Source organism: Lemur catta, chromosome 19, assembly GCF_020740605.2.
Source record: "Lemur catta isolate mLemCat1 chromosome 19, mLemCat1.pri, whole genome shotgun sequence".
NCBI lineage: Eukaryota > Metazoa > Chordata > Mammalia > Primates > Lemuridae > Lemur > Lemur catta.
In genome coordinates, this window is record NC_059146.1 from 19,143,070 (window position 1) to 19,162,128 (window position 19,059).

The following is a 19,059-nucleotide window of genomic DNA, read 5'->3' on the forward strand; positions in this document are numbered from 1 at the left end:
AATTTTACTACTGGACACTTCAGATCTTCAAAGTTTTTATTTTCTTTTTCACTAGTAAAACAGTGCTGCTATGAACCTTATTCTGGATATATGATTGAATATAGAATTTCTGGGGCATAGTCATATCTTAAAATTTACTAGATAATGCCTAATTTATTTCTGAATTGATCATACCAATTTAGACTCCCAGAAGCAGTGTATGAATGTGATTGTTAAACTTAATATTTTTAGATGTTTATGTTTGTTTCAGTTCTATAGGTGTGAAATGGTATTTAATTTTAGTTTTAATTTCCATTTTCTTGGTTTCTAATGAGATCAGCATATTTCTGTGTTTTGAGTCATTATTCTCTGGTGAGGGATACATTCTGACCTTTTGTCCATTTTTCCACTGAAAAAACTATTTTGCATATTGATTGACCAATTTCTTTGTGTATCCTACACTTACATGTATTGCTAATATATTTTTCTATTTTGTGTCTTTTCTTTTAATTTTTTGTGTTAGTCAGAACTTTTTTGATAATTAGAACTTTTAAATGTTAAAAAGACAGGGTTTAAATTCCTTTCCTATATTTTTATTGTTTTCTATACACCCAAGGCAATAAAGACACACTTCCATGTTGTTTTCTAAAAGTTTAGAAATTTTTTACTCCACATTTATATGTTAGTTCATCTGAAATTGATTTTTTTGTATATGTGGTGTGATGTAGGTTCTTAATTTCTTTTTATTTTTCTGTGCAGATAAATAATTATCCAAGAACCATTTATTGAAAAGTTTATCCTCTTCCCCATTGATCGGCAATACATGTCATAAGTCAAGTTTGTATACGTGCATGGATTGTTTCTGGGCTTTATTGCATTCTGTCACTCTGATGGTTTACCTCTGACACTTAATTTTGACTGGGGATGTTTCACTGAGAGACTAGAACAACACGAGAGACTTAAAATGCAGATGTACTTTCAGGGAAGCAGATTTTGCTCAGCATACAAATGGGAAGAAACCTAACTTCCGCTTCCCCTGTTTATTACTCTGCCCTTCATCCATACTGGCTTTTATTTTCCTTGAAGGCACCAAGCACCTTCCTGACAAGGTTTTTGCACTGACTTCCAGCACCTCGGTGTTCAACTTTTTCTCTCTCATCAGCAGAGAAGAAACTCAAACATCACCTCCCTGCTCAAAGAGGCTTTCTCCAACTGCCCATTCTAGAATAGCCTCCTCCAGATGTTGCCAACCACATCCATCCTGATATTTGCTTTTTCCTTAGTAATGAGCCACCCAAATTTTCTCATTTCTATATTATTTGTTGTTTTTTTGTTGTTGCTGTTAGAGACAGGGTCTCACTCTATCACCCAGGCTAGAGAGCAGTGACACGATCATAGTTCACGGCAGCCTCGAACTCCTGGGCTCAAGCGATCCTCCTGCCTCAGCTGCAGTCTCCTGAGTACATGCACATGCCACCACACCCAGCTGATTTTTGTATTATTATTATTTTTTTTTGTAGAGACAGGGTCTCACTGCGTTGCCCAGGCTGGCCCCAAGCTCCTGGCCTCAAGAGACCCTCCTTCCTCAGCCTCCCAAAGTGCTGGGATCACAGGCATCAGCCATCGCACCTGGGCTAGGCTTGTCCTTTTGTCTGCCTTCTCAACTCCTCATTACCTAGAAATTCCAAAAGGTCATGGACATTGGTTTCATTCTCTGTTTTATATCAGGCACCTGGTACATAATAGGTACTCAGTAAAATTTGCTATTGAATAAATATTTAAATGGTAAGTTAGAAATAAGCCCAAATAGTCTATTCTTCATGTCTCAGTTGCCTAAAAATCAACTTGAATTTTCAGTATTAATGGCTAAGGCAAGGGACTCTACTTCCACAATTCCACCCCTTCGAACAACTCAGTGCCTGTGAGCTTCAGTGCAGTCATGCATCTGAATGGGCAAAATGATGCCAAATTTTGCAAAAATAAATTGATCCCTATATGTTTAGAAACTCAACCCAGTACAGGGTCACATAAATAATGCTTAAAATATATAGTTTCTTTCCTTAAAAAAATATTTAAAAAAAGAAAACCAAACCAACCAACCAAACAAAACCCTGCTATGCTATCTTTCTGGAAGGAGTTGTCTTTAGAAATATTCAAGGAGGAAACTTCTCACTGGTCTTTTTAGAAAACCAATTACTGCTGGCACTTTTTTCTAACAAACAGTGACAAATTTCCTCCAGAAATTCCACCCAACTAAGACAGGTATATTTTGAGAATAAGGGAACTATGAGTCTTCCTTTATTTAAAATAGTGCAGACAACAGTTAGGGAGGAGGAATAATTTCTCATGTTCTATTGTACAGTAGGGTGACCATAGTTAACAATATTATATCATATGTTTTGAGGTAACTAGAAGACAGGATTTTGAATGTCCTCACTACATTCAAAGGAAACGAAAAATGTGTGAGGTGACCAATATGCTAAAGACCCTGATTTGATCATTACACTGTGTATACATGTTATAGAAAACACATCACATTGCAGTCTATAAATATGTACAATTATTATGACAAGTAAAAATAAAATACAACTTTAAAATTTTTTTTTTTTTTTTTTTTTTGAGACAGAGTCTCACTTTGTTGCCCGGGCTAGAGTGAGTGCCGTGGCATCAGCCCAGCTCACAGCAACCTCAAACTCCTGGGCTTAAGCGATCCTACTACCTCGGCCTCTCGAGTAGCTGGGACTACAGGCATGTGCCACCATGCCCGGCTAATTTTTTCTATATATATTTTTTTAGTTGTCCAGATAATTTCTTTCTATTTTCAGTAGAGACGGGGTCTCGCTCAGGCTGGTCTCGAACTCCTGACCTCGAGCGATCCACCTGCCTCGGCCTCCCAGAGGGCTAGGATTACAGGCGTGAGCCACCGCGCCCGGCCTAAAATTTTTTAAAATAAAAAATAGTGCAGATGACCCCTGGGGTCTTGAGAAATTTTTGGAAAATGAAATGAAAAAATCCAACGTGGAAAGAACCAATAAGGTCATCAAAAGTAAGAAAATAATAATCATTCCTCACCTTATAAAGTACTATCTCATCCATTGCTGTGCTCAAGATACATAAGGACTAAGGACTTTGTGGGAATAGATTTCACCTCCATTTTACAGATAGGGCGACTGAGGCCTGTAAAGGTTGAGTGTCTTGCCTAAGACCACAGACATCGTAAGCACAGGTGTAAGTTTTTTGTTTCCAGTTTTGCAATTCCCAGTTGCTGCTCACTGTTTCTCCTAACAGTAGTTCACCCACAGCAAAGTTACATCAGCAGCAGGGGAGTCTAACCATGTACACTCTTCTTCTTTTACTCATGTACTTCTGCGTGGACCAGTGTCTCTAAAAACCTTTCTTTCTTCACGTAGATGGAGAGGTCTCTGGCTTTGGCCAATATGTCCAGAAACCAGGATTTTATCCTACTGGGCCTATCTGCCAGGCTGGGCATCAGGGATGCCCTGTTTGCCGTCTTCCTGACCCTCTACCTGCTGACCCTCCTGGAGAACACACTCATCGTCTACCTCATCTGCAGGCACAGCGAGCTGCACAAGCCCATGTACTTCTTTCTGGGCAATCTCAGCTGCCTGGAGATGTGCTACGTGTCTGTGACCACGCCCAGCCTGCTGGTGGGGCTGTGGGCTGGACCCTGCCCTGTGCCCTTCACAGCCTGCATAGCCCAGCTTTTCTTATTCGTCTCATTCATTGGCACCAAGTGCACCCTCCTGGCCTCCATGGCCTATGACCGCTACGTGGCCATCTGCCGCCCACTGCACTACCCGCTGCTCATGCGGCCCCAGGTCTTCCAGGGGTTGGCTTTGTCCTCGTGGCTTGGGGGGCTTCTGGTCTCGGTAGCCAAGACCACATGCATCGCCAGCCTGTCCTACTGTGGTCCCAATGTCCTTAACCACTTCTTCTGCGACATCTCCCCTTTGCTCAACCTGTCCTGCACCCACGTGGCCCTGCCAGAGCTGGTGGACTTCCTCTCGGCCATCGTCATCTTCTGGGGCTCATTCCTGGTTGCTCTGGCCTCGTACGCGGCCATCGGGGCGGCGGTGCTCCGCATGCGCTCTGCCGCTGCGCGCTGCAAAGCTGTCTCCACTTGTGCCTCGCACCTGCTGGTGATGGGCGCCTTCTACGCGCTGGTTCTCTTCACGTACTCCCGCAGCAGCCGCCTGGAATCCACAGACCTCCACAAGGTGCTGTCGGTCGTCTACACGGTGGCCACGCCGCTGTGCAGCCCGGTGGTCTACTGCCTGCGGAATCGCGAGGTCCACGCGGCGCTGCGGAGCGCGCTCGGCCCGCGCGCAATCTCCCCGCGGGGGCGCGGACCCCCCTGTCCCGACCTTCTCGGGCAGAAACATACGCGTCGCTTGCAAAGGCAAATCGGAAGCTGTAGGAAAATATTCTCAACATAATGTATAAAGACATTTTAAAAGTGACATAGAAAATTAAAATGTTACAAAATAAAAAGAAAATGGTCATGAACAGGCAGGTTTTTGATGAAGAAATGGAACCTGCTAACCTACAAAAAGATGGGCAAACTCCCTGTTAATCCAGGAAATGAAGACAGCAGTTGAGCAGAAAACAGCAACTTACCCTTTGCATAACGAAAAATGTTATAAGTGTGTGTGTGTGTGTCACTTCGGGGTGCACAGATTATATGTACAAGAATGTTTATTGCAAAATTGTGAAATTTGAAATAAACATTGTTGTGTTGGAAATGATTTGGAATAACTCAAATGTCCACCAACAGAGATTATTTACTGAGCAGGACCGACGAGGTCCGCGCTTCTGTAGCGCGCACACGCTAGTCATTACTTTCACCTCATGTGAAGTGAAGGCATGGAAGACTGGAGGGAGGAGAACTACATTGTGCCTGAGTTTCAGGGCAATTAGGGAAAACTCCTAAAAGGAGACCGGAAGCTGGGTCTGCATTCAAAGGCAGGACAAGGAAAGGCGTGGCATCCCTAGCAGATGAAACAACACGTGCAAAGTCATCCAGGTATGCAAAGTAAGACATGTCATGGTAACGTTGAGTTTAGTGTGGCTGACACCAAAACATAATTTGGAATCTTGAATTCCTAGTTAAGGAGGTTCAGCTCTGTCTTACAGACAAAAGAGGGAGAGTATAGCGATTTTTTTAATATTTCAAAATAAATTTTCTATTACAAAAGCAATATGTGCTTACCACAGAAAATTGCCAAAAGGCAGCAAAATGAAAATGAAAGCAAAACACTCCCAAATTCTTTCACACAGTGGCAACCATTTCACGGTATTTTAAAGTATTTGTTTCCAAATCCTCCTCTTTATACATATATCCACACATTGCATTTAAAAAATTAAAACATAATTGCACTGTACGTGCTGTTTTATCACCTGACTTTTCCACATCACAATATACAATAGATATCTTTTGTGGTAGTAAATATCCTTATAAAGGTTGTTTTCCAGGACCCCAGTGTCTGCAGTTTATTTTAACTGACCTTCTATGGTTGAATAGAAACTTCTTCCAATAGTTCTCCACTGAAAGTGCAAAATGCTATGAACATTTTTGCAACTACATTGTTGCAGACATGCTAAAATATTTTCTTAGCAAAAAATTCTTACAACAGTGTTCTGAGTCAAAGTTCATGCACCCTCAGAATTTTGATGCATATTGCCAAATTGCCCTCTAGAAGCATTGTACCAATTTCAGTTAATAACTTCTATTTTTACTGAAATTTACAAAAAAAAAATTCTCACTTTCCTTGAATTTTTGGGTGTGTGCATCCTCAAATACACCCTATGCAAGCATATGGAGACATACATAAGAGTTTCTCTTATTAAATGTTTTTAGTTAAAAAAAAGATACAAAAATATGGAAAATTTATTTCTGAACTATTAAGGATTACTGTTCTATATTATGCTGTCATGAGCATTTATTTATTAAAATTTTACCTTAGGAAAAAAATTTTTAATTTACCTTTTCATTTACAAATATAGTATGCCTTTATGTTCATATATAGAGATATAACTAATTCTTGCTTTTTAAATAGCTTCATAAGATTTCACAGTATGGAGCAGCTATAATTTATTCAGTCATGATCTTATTGATGAATGTTCACATTCCAGTTTGGGTCACTTAAAGCAATGCTATAATAAACAAACTTATACAGAAATTTCTGTAGGTTGGTGCTTTATTTTCCCTATAAAATACTTCCAAAAGTGGAGGTGCTGGGTGAAATTGTAGGCAACAATTTGAAAATTTTAATAGTGTTACCAGGTTGGTCTCCAAGAAGGTTCTAACAATTTATGCCGCCACCAGCAGCAATGTATGAGAGATCGTGCCCACTTCTCCAAAGCCTCTTCAGCTGTAGGTGTTAACCATCACTTACAACTTTTCCTGATCTGATACAGTGATGATATAATTTGTTGTAGTTAGCGTTTTCCCCCAGTACCAATGATGTTTCTTAGTTTCACTGGTCATTTGCATTGTTTCATCTATAAATTTCCCATTTATAACTGTCCCTCATCTGCTCTCACATATGTGTGTGTGTGTGTGTGTGTGTGTGTGTGTGTGTGTGTATTTTTTTTTTTTTTTTTGAGACAGAGTCTCGCTCTGTCACCCCGGCTAGAGTGCAGTGGCATCATCACAGCTCACTGTAGCCTCAAACTCCTGGGCTCAAGCAATCTTCTTGCCTCAGCCTCCTGAGTAGCTGAGACTACAGGCGCGTGCTACCATGCCTGGCTAATTTTTTCTGGTTTTTTCTGGGACCTTGCTCTTGCTCAGGAGGGTCTCAAACTCCTGGCCTCAAGCCAACCTCCTGCCTCAGCCTCCCAGAGTGCTAGGATTACACATGTGAGCCACCACAACTGGCCACATATATATCTTAAGTATCTTAAAAATATATCTTAAAAGTAGGAAATTGACCACTTTGGAAAATAGTTTGTCAGTTCCTCAAAACATAGAATCATACAGATCTCAAATGATCATACAGTTATGATATGATCCAGCAATTCCACATCTATTTATATACTCAAGAGAATTGGAAATATATGTCCACACAAAAAGATGTTCACAAAGGTTCACAGCAACATTAATTCACAATAGCCAAAAAGTGAAAACAACCAATGTCCATCAAAGGGTGAATGGACAAACAAAATATAGTCTATCCGTACAATGGGATATTATTCATCCCTGAAAAGGAATGAAGCACTGATACATTCTATTATGTGCATGAACCTCAAAAATGTGATGCTCAGTGAAAGAAGCCAGTCACAGAAGGCCCCATCTTACATAATTCCACTCCTATGAAATGTCCAGAACAGGCAGATCCACAGAGACAGAAAGTAGATCGGTAGTTTGTTAGGGCTGGAGGCAGCAGGGGTGGGGTGGTGTTGGGAATGACTTCTAATGTATGTGGGGTTCTTTGTGGGGGTGAAAAAAATGTTCTGGAATTAGTGGTGATAGTTGCACAGTTTTGTGAATATACTATTAAAAAAAACCACTGTGTACATGTGTACATGTTCACAGGGTGAAATTAATGGTATGTGAATTATATCTCAATTAAAATGTAGAGTATTGATAACCTGAGATTGCCGCCATGTCCTGGTCAACTGGTCACCCTCAGGACCAGTGCAGCGTTCTACGGAAAGCTGCCTGGACCTCCCTGTTCCGCAGGCAGTAGATGACGGGGTTGCACATGGGTGTAGCCACCGTGTAGATGACCGACAGCACCTTGTTGAGGTCCATGGCTTCCACGCGGCTGGGACGGGCATAGATGAAGAGAGTGGCTGAGTAGAAGATGCCCACCACAGCCAGGTGGGAAGCACAGGTAGAGAAGGCTTTGCTGCGGGTGGCGGCTGATGGCATGCGGAGCACAGCCCTACCAATGGCCACGTAGGAGGCCACGGCCATGAGCAGGGAACCCCAGAGGATGACGATGGCTGACAGGAAGTCCACCAGCTCCGTCAGGGCCACGTGGGTGCAGGACAGGTTCAGCAGAGGGGAAATGTCACAGAAGAAGTGGTTGAGGACATTGGGGCCGCAGTAAGACAGGCTAGCTATGCATGCTGTTTTGATCACCGAGACCAGCAGTCCCCCAAGCCACGAAGTTATGGCCAAACCCAGGCACATCTGGGGCCGCATGAGCAGCGGGTAGTGCAGTGGGCGGCAGATGGCCACATAGCGGTCATAGGCCATGGAGGCCAGGAGGGTGCACTCTGTGCAGATGAGGGAGATAAAGAAAAAGAGTTGGGTCATGCAGGCTGTGAAGGGCACAGGGCAGGGTCCAGCCCACAGCCCCACCAGCAGGCTGGGCGTGGTCACAGACACGTAGCACATCTCCAGGCAGCTGAGGTTGCCCAGGAAGAAGTACATGGGCTTGCGGAGCTCGCTGTGCCTGCAGATGAGGTAGATGATGAGCGTGTTTTCCAGGAGGGTCAGCAGGTAGAGGGTCAGGAAGACGGCAAACAGGGCATCCCTGATGCCCAGCCTGGTAGACAAGCCCAGCAGGACAAACTCCTGGACTCTGGTCGTGTTGCCCAATTCCAAGGACCTCTCCATCTAAGAACAAAATACACCTACAAAATATTTTGCAAATCTCTCTCTCTACATCTTGCCTCACGCTAGATCCAAGCCATTCTCTTACCTGAGTAAATGAAATAATTATCTGGTCTGTCTGCTTCCATTTTTTATTTCTACAGCCTTTTCCATGTAGCAGTTACTAGGATCTTCCAAAATCATAGATAATATAGGATCACTCCGCTGCTTAAAACTCCTCACACGGTCCCCATTACCCCTAGAATAAACGGGTTCCTTAACACAACCCGCAAGTCCCCCCTGCCTGGATCCTTGGGTCCATCTCATGTCATGCTGCTTCTCCACGGGCACCCTTTCCTGCCCTCATGTTCCCTGGTCCCCCTGGCCTTAGAGAATTCCCACATGAGGAGGCTCCTTCTGTCCAGCACCCTGCTACGTCAGTTTGCAGAGACCCCACCACCCTCGATAACTGAACAAATTCCTCATTCCTGGGTGTCTGATCCCCGACCTGCCCCGGGAAGAATCCCCACAAGTCAGTTTAACCAGAATCCCCCTCACCCCAGAAGTTTCTTCTTAGTAATTTCCATCCTCTCCCCCACCCTGCCCCTTGGCTATAAATCCTCACTGGTCTGTACAAGGGTTGAGCCCAGTTCTATATTGAGGTCTCTTTTCCCCTAGTGCAATTGTTCCTGAATAAAACCTGTTTTTACCGCCTTAACTATTGCGCAGCTCTGTTTTTTCTTTAACACTCACAGTAAACACTTACAGGGCACCTACTATTAAGCTCTGAGTTATGGGGACAAAGTTGAATAAGATTCGGTCCCTGCCTTCCAGCAATCTGCAGTCCACTGTGGTGCTCTCAAACTCAATACAGAGTGAGAAGTATATTTTGTATCACAACCTGGGACATGCCATTGGATATTTTCTATTCTATTTGGATCTATTTTATTTCATGTATAAAGTGTTGGTTTTGACCAGTGGTTCTCAACTGGAGATGACTTTGTGCACCCCCCTTCCCAGGGACATTTGGCAGTGTATGGTGACATTTTTGATCTTTACTACTGGGGATCTTCTTAGTGGATCCTAAAACCAATTTCCACATGATCCTATAATCCCACTTCTGACTACATACCCAAAGGAACTTAAATCAATATGTCAAAGAGAGGTCTGTACTCCCATGTCCATTGCAACATTGTTTACAATAGCCAAGATATAGAATCAATCTAAATGTCCATCAATGGATGAATAGATTTTAAAATGTGATATACATACACAATGGAATACTATTCAACCTTATAAAAAACAGGAAATGGTTTCATTACAACATAGAATGAATCTAGAGGACATTATGTTAAATGAGATAAGCCAGCCACTGAGTGACAAATACCACATGATCTCACTTATATGTGGAATCTAAAAGAGTTAAACTCATAGAAGTAGAGAACAGAATGGTGGTTAACAGGGCTGGGGGCAGGGGGTGGCCGGGATGCAGGAAAAGAGAAGTTGATCAATGGATACAAAGTTTCAGTTAGATGGAAGGAATAAGTTTTGGCATTCTGTTGTACAGCTCAGTGACTATAGTTAATAATAATATAGTGAATATTTCAAAATAGCTGAAAGGCAGATTTTTTTTTTTTTTTTTTGAGAGAGGGTCTTGCTCTGTCTCCCAATCTAGAGTGCAATGGTGTCATCGTAGCTCATTGCAAACCTAAACTCCTAGGCTCAAGCGATCCTCCTGCCTCGGCCTCTCGAAGTGTTAGGATTACAGGCATGAACTGCCACACCTGGTTGAGAATTTTAAATGTTCTCACCACAAAGAAATGATAAATATTTGAGTGATAAGAATGCTAATTAGCTTGATTTGATCATTTCACAATGTATATATATATTAAAACATCACATTGTACCCCATAAATGTGTACAATTATTACTTGTCAATTTAAAATAAAACTTTTAAAGAATTAATTTGGGGCTTCTCCACCTTGGTTGTACTGATTTTGCAGTTAGGCCTGTATCCACTGGCATCTAACGGGTAGAGGACAGAGATGCTGTTAAACCTCCTACAATGCACAGATGCCCCCAACACAGGTCGACCCTACCCAAAAGGTCAGTAGAACTGAAGCCAAAAAGCCCTAAATTGATTTTAGGATCCACGAATAGGTCATGGCCCGCAGTTTGAAAAGAAAAGTCACTGCCTAGAGGGAGAGTTTAGCCAGTAAATGGGAAAGTAGGATGAAGTGGTGTGGGGATACAGGAAGGGGTCTTGGCTGAGAGACAGGCTTGAGTGATAGAAAACTCAGGTTCATTCCCAACACCGCCACATAAAAATCAGGTAAACTGAGGCAAGTTCCATCATCTGTAATCCTGCTTTCTTACCTGTAAAGTGGTGATAATAGGATATCCCTCCCTGGGAGGATTGCATAAAATAAACCCACTAAAGCACTTAGCACCTTGTCTAAAAACACGAGATAATCCCAGTGATCTTAAAAAAAAAAAAAATCAGATCATGTCATGCTTGTCTTTAGAATAGTGGCCGTGATGAGGGGTTTGTTTCTTATTTTCTTTATCCTAAGTACAGAAAGGGGGTACTTGAGAGCAGTAGTAACTAGGACCAAGCCAGGTGGAATATTACGCAGCAGTTAAAAGGGAATGCAGTGTGGCTGCAGTGAAATAAAAGATATTCTGACCAGTATTGTGCCACCAAAAAAGCAAGTTGTGGAAAAAGGACAGTATGATATAACTTGCATAAAACAGCCACCCAGAGTGCTACTGTTTATTTTCCTTCAGGTCTGTAAATATAAACAGAAATGCACAGAAACTGTAGGGAATGATATAAACCCACGATGGAGGTTACTTCAAGGGTGAGGATTGCAATTACAGATCATGGTCAAAGGGAACTTTAGACTTATCCCTTGTAAGTGGAATCAAGAGAATGTATTAGTTACAGCAAAATTAAAAACTATCAAGGCTGATTCCATCCACTCTCAGTTTTATGAAACTGACCTGCAGGACTGGACTCAGAGCCATGTTGTAACAACCACACCACATCGTCCTTAAATCCACGTCCACCTCTCTGCCCCTGCTGGGCCTGCCCAGGTGCAAGGATGCATCTTTGGAATGGGTTTTAGACATAATTTGCTCTGCTGGCTGGAATTACTAAATGCTGTCTCCTTAAATTCTGTCACCCAAAGAGGAGATACAAATCCTTTCTGTGCCACAAAACCATGTTTTCCAAAATGCAGGTTGTAATCTGCTAGTGAATCATGAAATAAGTCCAGCCAGATGTGACCAGCACTCTTTGATAAAGTAGAAAATATTTTTTAAAAATAAGATTATGGCTTTATAATAAGGGTGGGAATTGTTTCGTGAAACGTTTATTTCAGTTGTGTGCATGCTTATCCAGGAAATAAACTACATTTCTTTCTAGTTCTCATTGCCAAAAGAAAGTTGAGAAACACTGCTATAGAAACAGCTTTTCAGTTAGTCAGAAACAAACACTTGAACTTTCTTTTGGTGGAGCTACAGTTCAGGCTGAGAAATGTTGTTTTAGAACATTGCAGAAAAAGTAACGAAACAGTGTCGGGTGAAGGGAAAGCTGGGGCTGCATATGAATTGTGTCCACTTGTAAAGGACTCAGCGTTTTATGAGATTCCCGTCTGGGCTGTTATCTTTCAGATCTCTAGAAAGCTCATGCAACCCCTGGGAAAAAAGAACACTACCATTGGTTCCTCTTCCTACTGCATCTGGACTCTTGATTTGTTTTTATTATGATAATTTCTGACAGTTTTATTTTCGCCTTCACATATTTGTAGAATTCCTCTTCCTCCTACAACAGTTGCCTCCTGGACTGTCTGCTGCTTCCCTCCAGCCTCCTGGCCTCCACTCTGGGCCCCAACCCATCTTATCCATGCTCAATTAAGTCCCACTTCTCCTCCCATCACATTTCTGTTCCTTTTCTTTGCCTTGCTGGGAATGACACAGCTAAATCTTCAGGCTTTAGTGGTTATACCCAGGAAGGGAAAGAAAGAGACCTAGTTTTATACACAGTAGGCATTCAACTGTCAGTAATCATCTCAACCTCACCCTCATCCTCATTGCCATCACCATCATCGTACCGTTGTCATCACTATCAAAGAATGACAGTCGTGTGATGTACCTGTTACAAATCACCACCCGCATCACACAGCCAGGTGGAGACCCTGGCCCTCCCCTCCTCCCCAGCCTGGGGTCCTTTCCACCTGCCTTCTGCTTCTTGGTCTGTCTGCAGCTGAGAACAAAACTCTAACAACCCTCTTGATCCAGGAGTTCCCAGGGCTGACAGGGATCCCAGAAACCAGAGATTTTAATCTTCGGCTCTGACCACAAGGTGAGAGCCCTGGGGACCCAACCCTCAGAGACTTTTGCTCATTACCAACTCCGTGCCTCTGTGCCCATGTGGAGGCAGAAGGAGGTGGGCGTGGGGCTCACCTCCCTGGAAGGTGGAGTCCCACCATACTTCCCTCTTCCTGGGCTTCCACATCCTGTATCCCGCCTGACCTCCTGTCCCCAGGACATCCCAGAAGGGCTGGACTCCATTGCTCCTGTCGTCCACACAGAGACACACACTTGTCTCCCTGGCATTGAGACCCCTGACATTTTCCCCTGCCATCTCCTGTCCCACCATGTCTTTGCCACACTTTCCCTCACCCTGTGACTCTTGGTTATGTCAGGGAAACTGAGGTGGGGCTGAGGCATGTGGGCACAAGGACGTGGACCCAGGCATGTGGACAAGAAGCCCACAGGGCACAGCTCCGTTTCTGCTGGTGACCGAATGGAAAGAACTTAGGGAGGCTGTGGGAAGCTCTACGCAGACCTTCCCACCGGGTGGGAAACAAACCCAGCCCCGTGGTTTTGTGGGAGTTCACTGGTGATGGTGCAGCACAGCGGTTAGGAGTACAGCATCTGGAGCGCCCATGTGGTTTAGACCCTGGCTCCCCCGTTTTCCTGTTGTGTGATCCTGAGACAGCTGCTTCCTCTCTCTGTGCCTTGGTTTACTCTCCTATAAAATGGAACTCAAATGGGACAGAACTAACAGGGTCATTGAACAGATTCAATTAGTCACTTCAGAAGTACTTAGGGCAGTGTCTGGCACAAAGTGGAAGTGTCACAAATATTAGCTACTATTATTATTTGTGTTAGCAGACTTTTGGAGATATAATTCACATACCATACGAATTACCCAATTTAAAGTGTAAAATTCAGTGGTTTTTAGTACGTTCATGAGTTTGTGCATCAATCACCACTAATTCCAGAACATTTTCATCACTCCCAAAAGAGACCCTGGGCCCATTAAGCAGTCACTTCTCAGCCCTCCCTCTCCCCAGCGCTGGCAGCCACTCATCTGCCTCCTGCCTCAGGGATCTGCCTATCCCGGGTGTTCCATGTGAGTGGAACCACACACTACGTGATGGTCTGTGTCTGGCTTCGTTCACAACGTTTGCAAGGTCCATCCACGTTGTAGCCCCTGTCAGTGCTTCATTCCTTTTTCATTCCAATATTCACTCCGATATGCCATTGTATGGATATATTGCACTTTATTTACCTAGTTATCAATTGATGGATTTTTTAGTTGCTTCCATTTTGGGCTGTTACAAGTGATGCTACTATGACTATTTATATACAAGTTTTTTTAAGGAGGTTACAATAACAGACTTTACTCAAAAATGTGTTTATCCACATGTGCACTGATTTTTTGCCATGTACATATATATTTAACACTAATACATGAGGTAAGACACATCATTTTTGTTCATTTTTTAACATTTGAAGTTAATTTCTGATTGACCCAATTCTGATTGACCCAAGCAGCTACATAAAAAGCCAAAAAGCTAAACATATTAGATTTTTCATCAAATGTTACTGCAAGTGTATTTAAAAATACTAACTATTTAAAAACTATTTAATCTAATTGTTTATATACAAGTTTTGTGTGGGCTTCTGTTTTCACTTCTCTTTGGTGTATCCGTAGGGGTGGAATTGCTGGGTCATGTGGTACCTTCATGTTTGACATTTTGAGGAGCCACCCAACTGTTTTGATTATTACTTTCTTATTCATTCTACAAACATTAAGGAGAAGCCAGGCCCTATGCTATGCTCTGAATATCAAGTCATCTTTTCTACCTTCAATACAGATTCTTTTGTTTTCAAAGCACTTATTCATGGTGGAAATGTTATTGCTCTGTTCATCATCTGTCCTCAATGAGAAGAAGTTCCACAACACCATGCTGTGTATGTCCCTCTCACTGCCGTATCCCAGCTCCTGCAATACTTCCTGGTGCACAGCAGTGGATCAAGAAATAATTTGATAAATGCCTGCTTGAGTCTCTTTCTCAACATTTATTGAACTTTTTGTATTTTTTATTATTTTATGGCACAGTTTTATATATGCTGAGGACAAGCCCTTTGTTATATATTTTGCAACTATCACCACCCACTCTACAGCTTGCTCTCTTCTCTTGATACTGTCTTTTGATGAGCAGCAGTTATTCATTTTAATGTGGCTTTTTGTATCAAAAAGCTCAAAACTAGGGACAACTACTCAATGGTGTCAGGCGAGGCTGGTGCTTAGCTTTGGAAAGCAGGTATGCAGTGCTGGGGGGCACAGTGGGCGGCTGGGGGGATGTTTCATGTGGACCTTCTCTCAGCCCGCTGGTGTCTGCCTGCGTGTGTTCACTTTGTGCTCATTTACTGAGCTTTGTGCTTGTGATTTTCACTCTTCCCTGTGTGAGTGCTGTGCTTCAACAGAAAAAGGTAGAAATAATCATTGTAAGGGCCATATTGTAGAAAATGAAAACCCTAGCCATCAACTCTAGCGGCCTCTACAGTGAGTGAGTGGACTCTGCAGTTAGATTTCCTTGCTTGCTTAGAAAAAGGGGTTGAAAATAAATCATGCTCATAGGTGATGAGCACAATCTCTGGTTCTTTCACACTGTGAGTAAATGGCCGCCAGTACTACAGACACCGGGTGCCTGACCTCAGGGCCAGGCCCCTGGCCTGCCACCGTGGGCACATTTGTTGAGTGCTCCATGCATGTTTGTAGAATGAAGGAATGAGTGCACAAACCACTGCTGCCATTTACTGAGCACCTACTCTTGCCAGAACCCTGCTTAAGTGTTTTACTAACTGTGAATAGGTTTAATAAGTTTCAGACAACTAAAATTGGAATAGAGCAGAGGACAGCAGAATCTCGGGATGTAAGGTGAGTTTTAGATACATCTATATCCCTTTCTGCTCCTCTCTCTGCCCACTTCTACCTCTTCGTCTGTGACTACACTGAAATCGACAACGCTGTCCACATCCTCTTTAATATCTATATATTTAGAGACATACAGAAGGGGAGAGAGAGAGAGAGATAAAGGGGAAAGGGGAGAGGACGGAAGGAAAAAGAAGGAGGAGGAGAAGGAGGAGAAGAGATGAAGTTAAGTAAGACAGAGTAGGGAGGAGGGAGAGAACATGGCATAGTGGTTAAAAACACAAGCACAGGAAACTAACTGCCTGACCTTGGCTATGACTCATTATTCACTACCTGCATGTGCCTCTTAACTTATTTGCACCTTATTTGCCTTATGCCAGACCAAGATCACAATAGCACATGGTACCCACCTCACAAGGGTATCCTGCCCTCTGGGTTACAACACATAATGCCCTTATTAAAATGCTTGGCACATCACAAATTCTGTATAAATGTTACCTATTATATCTGGGTGACAATGGAAAATGAATGTCCTACACTGGATGGTCAAAACCCATAAAAGTCCATGTCTGACATGCTTTATTTATTTAATCCTGACAACAATCCTATTGGGTCAGTCTTTCGCCCTACACAGGCATTGGCAAACTATAGCCCACAAGCTAAAAATGATGTTTACATTTTTAAATGATTAGGGAAAAAATCAAAAGAATACTATTTTGTGACACATAGCATTTTATAAAATTCAAATTCTGGTGTCCACAAATGAAGTTTTACTGGAACACAGCCAGACACATTCGTTTCGGTACTGCCAGTGGCTGCCATCACCCCGAAGGGCAGAAGTTAAGCAGCTGCAACACACACCCTGTAACTGACAAATCTGCAGTTGATCCTCTAGATGGATATCAGTCATTTGTGACCTTAAGGGCATCTTGATTTGAGTGAGGTAGGAGAATGCAGATTGACAGCACAAGCGGTTGAAAAGCAAGAAAGCATTTTTCAGCCATGTAGCCAAAGGCGTGGGTATTCTATTGCATTTTTCCATATTTCAATTGCATCTTCTTAGCATCAAACAATGACTTTAGAATTGTCATCTTCTGAGAGCTCAATCAATTCCATCTCTAGTTCTTAAGGTGCCTTGGAATATCAACTATGTGAGGCTGAAATGTTAATTAGAGTGTGACGTCATGATTTTCAAAGTCAGTGAACCTTTCATTGTATTCTCCAATTAATAGGTCTATAACAGCTGCGTATTCTTCAAACGATTTGAATGTATCATCATGCTCATCAATGACCTTTGCTAACTGGGGAAAATGTTCATCTGAAATTTCCTTTTGAAGAAGTGTTTTGAAAAAAGATAGCTTTTTTTCAAAATGCTTGGATTTTTTGCAACATATCATATATACTTAGTTTTACCTTGCAAAGAAATATTCAAGTCATTCTGATTTTACAAGCTACCACACAGAAATGCTGCATTCCTATAGAAATCTTCTTTCAATAATTCACATTGCTGATTCTGTTCTTCATAAAATTTAACTATCTGTTCTCACAGGGATAAAATTTTAGCTAACACCTGTCCCTGCCATAGCCAATGCACTTTAGAACAATAAGGCAAATCCACACTGAATACCTCATTGTTCAATTTTAGCATGTTATGGAACTGACAATACCATGTTGCATTTGCATGAATATAGTTAACAATACTTATAACTTGTTGCAAAGTGTCACTTAAAATAGTAGCTTTAGCACAGAGATTTTGCTGATGTGACATACAATGAAAAGAAGTGAGCATCTGGATATGCTAATACATTTTTAATCTGTGCAATAAATCCTTCATGTTTCCTGTCATGAAAGGTGCACCATCTGTACATACACTCATTAAATTTACCAAATTCAGTCCAACTTCATGACATTTATCTTGAAAGTTGTTGAAGATATCTCTTCCCCATGTCAAAAGAGTGCCCAAAGCACTCTTCATAAAATCTTCTGTTATGACCCAAATGAAGTATGAAACTTGCACCAAGTCAGAAGTATCAGTTGATTCATCCAAAGTGATTGAGTAACACATATTTTCCTTCTGAAGTATTGCATGAAGTTGTTAAGTTGAAGGCTAATTCATGTTGCCAATCGGTATGGTTCTCCTTGAAAGAGGCAGCTGTTTGAACTTTGAAACATTATAAGGGTCTAAGCATCCTACAACTTCTACAATTCAGTCTTTTTGTAATTTTTTCATCACTGGATGGCTTCCCTTTTTCCCCCCAAGTATATAACCTACTTTATAAGTTGCTTCAGTGTCATTATTTCCATCTTATTGCTGCTTGAAAGAATTTTCTTTGCCTTTGCTTTTCATCTTTAGATTTCAGCAATACAATCTTTCTCGCCCCTCCCTCTAATTTAAAATATTTGGTCCTTATGAGTGTTACAATGCTGATGAGCACTGAATTTCTTTAATGTTGAAACTGCAGTATCACAAAGCAAGCAAATCATCTTATCCTTAGCAGAAACAAGATAATATTGCAATTCCCAATCCTCATTATAAAATCTGTTTTCTTCCTTCAGTGTTCTCTTGGTCTTCTTTGACATGATGGGCTGTTAAGCAGACAGAATTAAAAAATACTGTTGAGCTGTGCCACTGTTCACAAACTCTACTTCAAAAGGAAACACAATACACTGTTGTCAAAATCTGATAACAGACTGGCATACTCAACCCCCCTATAAACCCTCGCCAACCAGCCTCGTGCAGTAGTGGCACTAGTCAAGTGGGAGAAGTTAGAACTAAATCATGAGTGTAGCAGCCATCAATTTAGCCCTTATGGATTACTAATGTTCTAATTGAGCTGGTCAATCTGGGAGGACTATTTCATTGAAACTTATTTTATTCTTTGGTACTTTAAATACATTCATTTTAAAAATAAAATAAAAATATAAAAGATGAACAAAAATGTATTAATAAAAAGGATTTGTTCTGTAAAATTTGGATTCAGTCAAAAGGGCACACTGAAGGACCTAGAAGTCCACCCTTCCCTTACACTATATCAAAAATGAAATCAAATGGATCAATGACCTAAATGTAAGACCTACAAATATTAATATAAAACCCTCGGAATAAAACATGGAAAACGTTTCATGACATTGGATTTGACAATGATTTCTTAGATATAACATCAAAAACACAAGTAACTGGTCAGGGGTGGTGGCCACACCTGTAATCCTAGCACTTTGGGAGGTTGCAGCAGGAGGACTGCTCGAGGTCAGGAGTTCCAGACTAGCCTGAACAAGAGACAAAATA

The 19,059-nt window shown here is 41.9% G+C and overlaps 2 protein-coding genes across 2 annotated transcripts; one reads left to right on the forward strand and one right to left on the reverse strand.

Annotated features, from left to right (window-relative positions):
- Positions 1–3,389: 3,389 nt before the first annotated feature.
- LOC123624173 (olfactory receptor 5-like) lies at positions 3,390–14,042 on the forward strand. The gene is made up of 3 exons (XM_045531806.1): positions 3,390–4,309; positions 12,955–12,992; positions 13,906–14,042. The coding sequence occupies exons 1-3, from the start codon at positions 3,390–3,392 to the stop codon at positions 14,040–14,042; spliced, it is 1,095 nt and encodes a 364-aa protein (XP_045387762.1).
- LOC123624581 (olfactory receptor 5-like) lies at positions 7,628–8,566 on the reverse strand. Its single transcript, XM_045532523.1, has one exon. The coding sequence runs from the start codon at positions 8,564–8,566 to the stop codon at positions 7,628–7,630; it is 939 nt and encodes a 312-aa protein (XP_045388479.1).
- Positions 14,043–19,059: the final 5,017 nt, after the last annotated feature.

What these genes read in the sequence shown, in the direction of transcription:
- LOC123624173 (XM_045531806.1), top strand. Translation starts at nt 3,390, where the DNA reads ATGGAGAGGTCTCTGGCTTTGGCCAATATGTCCAGAAACCAGGATTTT. An exon ending in GTCCACGCGGCGCTGCGGAG is followed by an intron (nt 4,310 to 12,954) that starts CGCGCTCGGCCC and finishes TTGCTCATTACC; the next exon opens with AACTCCGTGCCTCTGTGCCC. An exon ending in CCATGTGGAGGCAGAAGGAG is followed by an intron (nt 12,993 to 13,905) that starts GTGGGCGTGGGG and finishes CCCTCTCCCCAG; the next exon opens with CGCTGGCAGCCACTCATCTG.
- LOC123624581 (XM_045532523.1), bottom strand. Translation starts at nt 8,566, where the DNA reads ATGGAGAGGTCCTTGGAATTGGGCAACACGACCAGAGTCCAGGAGTTT.